We start from the raw sequence: 7,642 nt of genomic DNA, 5'->3' as shown, positions 1-7,642 counted from the left end.
AATTGTCCATAGATACGATGATATTCACCCATTCGTCGTACGTAGCAAATTGAGGTTCCTAGATCTTAGCCAGTTTGAAAAATTAAATATTTATACAGTATTATTATTATTTAATGCTATATTAACTACATCAATTACATTACTGTATGTCAAAACTAATATGTAGGCCTATTTCAAATAGATGTCTGCAAACCAGACGTGAATATTGACTATTGTGCTCTCTCTAGGCTAGGCCTAAACCTGAATGTGCTGAACTCGGCGAGAAAGCATGAGCTTGGCTGTATCATATTGATAATAATACTGTTGTACTATGTTGTGAAGGTGCGTTTAAATATTACCTCCATGGTTGGACGAATTGTGATATGGGCCTAGCAATCCTCGCGGTGCACAAGCTGAGCTGACCTGCACCTGAATCCTCCTTATCATTAGCTGGGCCGAGGGAAAGCATAATTAGCATATTTAATATATGCGACGGTAATTAGCCAATCGGAAATCAAAGTTGTTAAATACGTCAGGCACCACGAAATCGTGGTGCCTGCACTCGAAATCCTCACTGTTTTCCCAGTCCCTAATCCCAGAAAAAGTATACTATGGAACGCCATGCAAATAAGTAATATGGAACGCCATTTGTGCCAAAATCGATTTATTCTTAAGCATTTCAACTGATTAAGACAAAGATTAGGGACTGGAACCCAGTCTAGACAAATAACAGATATTAATGACATGCCCTTTCCTTAAAAGCAATTGACGACAAGACAGGATCTCCAAAAGATACTATTTAAAAAAAATTAATATCATGATGTAATAGATATAAAATCTAAACCATCTTGCAGTAATGCTATAGTATAATTATATACGCTTTGATTGTTAAATCTGTGTGTGAAAAAAGTTGTTTCCCCACAACCAGGATCCGAACCCGGGAACGCCTTAATCAACAGGACCGGCCATTGAGATATTGTTGTTGAGAATATAAATACGATTAAAGAAATTAATACTTAACACTCATGCACATGCGTATTAGGACAGCACTAGATACACACTCTTCTCAAAAAAAAAAAAAAAAAAAAAAAAAACATACCTGAAATCTTATGGCAGTGCTTATGTTGATCTCGATAGGAATTTTTCACAACGATCTTTTTCTGGTTTACGCCCTCACGAGAGTTAAAGGGGTTTTCCCTTCAAAGGACGTCAAACGCAGCACACAGTAATACAGGTATTCGAAAACGGGCTACTGAAGCTACAAGCAAACGATTTCGTAAGCGCAGTTGTAAAATTTCTCTTGATTAGTTATATCCAAGACTTCTAACGGTACAGTTTAATTTCATCGGTAATATATCCACAAATATTCGTGAGCGTATTCATGATTAACTTCCGTCAAATCATTTTTCTTCTACTATTGATTTTTTAATTTTCCTGTGAAGATGGGTTATCATTATTACGGAAGCACCTAAGTGCCATTCGACTTGTCAAGATAATCGATCTCGCCATGACAACATACAACTTTTACTATGTCGACTTGCCAAGATAATCTATCTCGCCATGACAACATACAATTTTTACTATGTCGACTTGTCAAGATAATCTATCTCACCATGACAACATACACTTTTTACTATGTCGACTTGTCAAGATAATCTATTTCACCATGACAACATACAATTTTTACTATGTCGACTTGTCAAGATAATCTATCTCGCCATGACAACATACAATTTTTATTATGTCGACTTGTCAAGATAACCTATCTTGCCATGACAACATACAACTTATATTATGTCGACTTGTCAAGATAATCTATCTCGCCATGACAACATACAATTTTTATTATGTCGAATTGTCAAGATAACCTATCTCGCCATGACAACATACAATATGGATTATGTCGACTTGTCAAGATAATCTATCTCGCCATGACAACATAACATTTTTACTATGTCGACTTGTCAAGATAATTTATCTCACCATGACAACATACAATTTTTATTATGTCCACTTGTCAAGATAACCTATCTCGTCATGACAACAAAACATTTTTAGTATGTCGACTTGTCAAGATAATCTATCTCGCCATGTCGACATGATATGTATATTATGTCGACTTGACAACATAATTATCTTGACAAGTCGTCAAGTCGAATGGCACTTAGGTGCTTCCATACATTATTGCATAAATTCACACTGGTCAGTACAAGCGTCCACATAATACCATGTCCCTGGAACTTTATTTCCTTCACATCCAGCAACATGTGCACTCGCCACTTCAAGAGAATGATGCTGTATACGAGGCTTAAGGTGTGGGGTTGTTTTTCGTCGTGAGAAATTTCCTGCTGTGGCAGGAATTGAACACAAGATCCTGGGATCAGAAGGCAAGCGTCTTATCCACTGAGCTATTTAACTCCACTCTTACGATCCTCATGAAAAGCCAACTATTTCTTGTCAATCGTCTCCACAGAAACTAAGGATACAATTAGTTGTAGATCATCCATAACTATACTACAACACACTGACACCATAGCAACCCCTTTATCACAAGTCTGTGTTGGCAGCATAGTTCTGAAGCGCAGACTGGTAGTCGAAGGAGGACATTAAATGAACAGACGCCGGACAGCTCAGAGCTCTCGAAAATAATTCAATCTTAGAAAGAATATCGCATGATATTTTACAAATATATTTAAGAATAAAAAAACTGTTAAATACAATCCACTGAAACTGTTTTGCAGTCACATGCGGTAACATTTTATACTATATATGGCCATCACAAGTTATTAAAATTAGTTCTATTTGAGGTATTATTGAGAAGGACCAATGAATCTCCACTTCTCCGCCCATTTGGATGCATGGACACACAAATACAACACACGAGATTTCATTGATTTGATTGGGATTCCACCGATTCGTCAACGAACGACGAGTGTGGTGACTCCTTGGTACTTGTTGCATATTCATTTTTTCGTTAGCAACAACATGCATTATACGCTTCCAGCAGAACAGTTGTGCAATAAAGCGTTTGATTTTAACCCATTAAATATCTTTATAATGAACAGTTCCCCTGATTCGATTTTTTCGGATTTTTGGTATGTTATTATTTGTATATTTCAGGAACGGATTCCGTAAAATATTTATTTTAAAATTACTTCTGTGTTCATTATAATTTTGTCTAAAGATCGATTGGTTCGACTATAAGGCTAAGTCAGCGTAAAACTGAAAAATACTCAGATTTTGGATTGATTTTTCGAATAGTTAACCCTCGTTAACCCTAAAATGACTTAGTTTATTATAATTCTCAATCATTTATTAATTAATATCTGTTAAAATTAGAATTGGCGAATTTTGGCCAATTTATGAATAAAAAAGATTGCGCAGCCATAGTGATTGACAGTATGTAGTGCGCATTGAGAAAAGAAGGTGCTCTCCATTTCTTCATGTTCAATTTTTTGGTCAACTATGCCTGCTGAAAATTTGATGGCGGGGAACACATGGAACTTCCAAGGCATCGCGCAAACGTTCTTTACGCGCTGCGGCAACTTTGATCTTGGTTCATTTGCATAGCGCTGCGTGCGCGTGGCTTTGCGAGTGACCTCCTTCTCAATAACACCTCCATGTTTTAACCGTGTTGCACGTTCGGATTGGACTTCTTGACCAGCGTGGTTAGTTTAACCGAGACCGTGGTAAGTTTTACTGGGCAGGCTGAGGTCGGTAAAATTAACCATTCGGCTAGGTTAATTTAACCCTGAGGGAATTATAACCGACGTTCGGATTGGATTTTTTTTGGGTTAATTTAGCCAGTGACTCGGTTAATTTGACCAAATTAAGTCCAGTGCGATAGTGGCTTTAGTACTTGTTGCATGTAAATCGCCTTTCCTTGCAATTTACGAAGTTTTTTCATTGGCAGATCTGAGGGGAGGGGGCGGAGTCAGGAGTCTTTACACCACCCACAACCCCGAATCAATTCATGAAAAAAAGAATATGTATGCAACTACTAACTACATTTATTTTTTCAGTGTATATCAGTACACACATACTAGGCCTATTTACTGTAAATAAGAATGAGAAAAATTTACCTGACCATTATATAAACTGAAGACATCTTTACAAACAAAAAACATAAAAATGCGGATGGGTGGCAAAAACGGACCATACTATTATTAGAAAAGGGGTGTTTCTGCATATTTTAGAAATTTCAATTTAGGCCAAAGTTTGGAGGGGTATAACATTGGAACACCTTAAATGATTTGCTCTTGCAAACCCATGTTGATTGGATCTAATATCAGTGAAAAATGAACAATAAACTTTGGGCAATGCAATCTTGTTAAAGCTGTGTTATCAGAATATGGTTATCAAAATTTTAAGATAGGTAAATAAAAACTGCATTGAGTTTTTATCAAATTTTCATAAAATTATATAATCAAAACTTATACTGTAAGATATTGAACTTTTTAAAATTATTATTTTAAGATTTTAACAATTAAACACAATTTTATAATGTTTACCCTGAAATATAGTGGCATTTCTCAGCTCTTGTATAGAGAACAGAGTAATTAAATTTAAATTTTAAAATTTAATGCTATTAATGCAAAAAAAAAAAAAAAAAAAAAAAAACGAGCCATACCATTTACTTAAAATAGGGGTGTTTTTGCATCTGCCTATTAAAATAATTCCAATTTAGGCACAAGCTTTATAGCATCTATTGTTCTAGCAAAAGTTAATTGAAGATCACATAAATGAAAAAAGATACAGCACTGGCCTGCACCTTCTCCCCTCCAAAATTTATATATAAAAAATTAAAACAAATAAGAAAAAAAAAAGTGCAAGTTCTGGCCACCTTGAGACGTCATAGACATAACATTTCAAACCTCAGCCCCAACCATTGGGTTGCGCTTGTCTAACTCTCCATCTCTAAAATCCCCTCTCTATGGCCCCACCCCCTTTATTTCAAATAAAAAAAGTTGTCTGCTGTGTATTGCAAGAGGCAAAAAAATCAGAACGGTGATCTCATGTCCATTGTGTATAGATATTATTTGGCTGAATACACAAAAATCTCTCGTTCGAGAAGCGACTCAGTGGGGCCACTAACATTCCTTTCCGATCACACAAAATCTGCATAGACATTCTATATTTTCTGCCAAAAAGTGGAGAGGGGGGCATTTTCAAAATTTCCTATTCAACTTGTCTTAGTTAAAATTTCACTGCTTTTAATAGTAACCTTGTGCTATAATTAATTTTGAAAACCAAGGAAATAGATTAAGATTTCGAAAGCCTAGTTGAGTAGGATAAATTATGTTCTGTTAAAAAGAAACGTATTGAAACCACCAACGAATATAATACTAGAGTAGAACTCTAGATATCTCTCTAATTGGAACCCTACAGAAACTATTTTGAAGGGCAAAGCAACTTTTTTCTATATATATTTTGAATACTGTAGTGTTAATTTTGTGTTCTAATGATTTCCTTATTTTGTTTGCTAGTATATGGGTATGCAAAAAATGAAAATGCTATGAGTGTTTAAAAAATGTATGCAACGTTATTATTAGATGGTATAAAGATGTATTACACATCTCTAACCTGATAAAGGGTTTACTATGAATGTTGAGGCATAGACACAATAAAAGCTAATTACTATACATAAAAGTTGCTTGCATGATTAACACGATCAATAAAGCAGCAATGTTGATGAATAACAAAGTTAATGAACATTCGTCCTTATAATATATTATGAGTAGCGAACACTTTCTTCATTATGACTAGTGAATAGTGACCCTTTTCGAACCAGGAAATTAGCTACCCGATTTCATTTTTTGTGATGCTTTTGACATAAATTTTTGATTGTCGATCAATTATTGTAGATTACTAAAATTTATTTGTTGCAAACTCAAATTACATGCAATAATAATCCAATAACATACACAACACACAAGATGGCTCAGATGATGATAATAACAACGTACAATAAGAACAATGCAAGACATTCTTTTCTCATGAAAACTGTTACTACAACAATATAAACCAAACCAGATGAAACTATTCAAATATTTAGGAGAAAAATATACAGTATTTTTGTTCAGTCCTCAAATTACATCTTATATTCCCTGAGGCCATAAAGACTAACATTCTACAAAAAAATAAAAATAAAAAAAAGCAGTACAGAAAAATATAGGACTTAAAAAAAAGCATTTTAATGCCAAGAATTAAGTTAAAAAACATCAGTAAAATAATTTATAGCAGCACAAGTCAAATACTGTAATATAAAAAGGCACAAGATTAGACACTAATAATTGTCCTTATAAATTTACAAATGATGTACTGTAACAAGTTAAGAGGCCAGTGAACTAACAATTAAAAGACGTAATATGTTGCATGATCATGGTTTTTCAGTCAGTGTTTCATTCATAATTTGGACAAGATTAAATTAGTTACAACACCATTATGATGAATGTAACAGCTTGAACAATATTATATAGTACACAAAGAAATTTTTATCTTTATTTTACAATACATCAAAAATTGAATTTTAACATGTTGGCCGAAGCAACCAGTATACTGGCCCACCGGGTGTTGCTGAGGGCGTCAGGAACAACTTTACTCTTCACAATCGGGTAAACACTCTAGCGTTTATAACTTCTCTGTTATACATTGTAGAAACACAGACTTAAGGGTTTGCTAGTTCGTGGAAGATACACCTAGACGATAACGTACATGACGTATGTATGTTTGATGTGTCATTTTGCCGGTAGTACACTGGAGTGGCACAAGTGGGGGCGCCCTTTGAACATATACCAACCCATACAATTCGCACTTGGCATAGTCGATAAAAAGTGCTATCACAGTGCCATGATGAGTTACCCACAACCCCCCCCCCACCCCCAATATTTTTCCTGCAAATTTATTATACACATTATTCTGAGGATGCAATATGACTAGATAAAATTTCAAAAAAGTATGTTTGTACACGTAAACTTGTTTTGCCACACGGGAAGGAACCTTAAAAAAGGGTCTGGCAATCAATGTGTTTAACTATTTTACCAAGCAACATTACATGAATAATCTAGTTGTCACCAATCTGTGCCATTAAATAATGTCCTCATGTATTCTCTTCAGAATAAAAAATATATACAATTCACAATAGTTTCTGTAAAAATGTTTCAGGTTGTGATAACTTAACATCCATTCCAATAGGATTACCTTGTTATGAGATTAAACTAATCCAATACATAACAATTTTACAGCATCTTGAGTTTTATGAATGCATCCAATCTTGCAACAGCGCTGAATAATATCCATGTGAATAAGTATTAATCCCAAATCATTTTCATGGGTCGATCCAATCCGATCTTAATCCCAATTAAATAAGATGATCCATCTTAATCCCAATTTCTTGAGTTGATCCATACTTATGTTAATGAGACTATCCGATCTTAATCCCTTTGCTCAATGCATCCATTCAATCTTAATCCAACAGATCCATATAATTTCAATCCCACAGTTTAATGAGTCCATCCCATCCACATGTAATAACTTTGGATGTTTCGTTTAAACAGTTTGGTAGTCTTCCATTCCCAGATGTTCAAACGACCATCAGCATCCCCAGAAACAACATAGCTGATAAAAAAAAATTAAAAAAAAATATATATATATATATATATAC

At 34.5% G+C, this 7,642-nt stretch overlaps 1 protein-coding gene across 2 annotated transcripts in view; it reads right to left on the bottom strand.

Annotated features, from left to right (window-relative positions):
• Positions 1-6,844: 6,844 nt before the first annotated feature.
• The window catches only part of LOC117111465 (pre-mRNA-processing factor 17-like), a 30,691-nt gene continuing 29,893 nt past the window's right edge, over positions 6,845-7,642 (bottom strand). For both annotated transcript variants that reach the window (XM_033254388.1, XM_033254387.1), the window contains exon 6: positions 6,845-7,520. In XM_033254388.1, coding sequence (XP_033110279.1) covers positions 7,469-7,520 — 52 coding nt within the window. In that variant the 3' untranslated portion in view covers positions 6,845-7,468. The remainder of the gene's footprint in view (positions 7,521-7,642) is intronic.

Source organism: Anneissia japonica, unplaced genomic scaffold, assembly GCF_011630105.1.
Source record: "Anneissia japonica isolate Jap-2015-1 unplaced genomic scaffold, ASM1163010v1 scaffold24788_len87353_cov107, whole genome shotgun sequence".
Taxonomy (NCBI): Eukaryota; Metazoa; Echinodermata; class Crinoidea; order Comatulida; family Comatulidae; genus Anneissia; species Anneissia japonica.
This window is presented reverse-complemented; position numbering and strand designations above follow the sequence as displayed.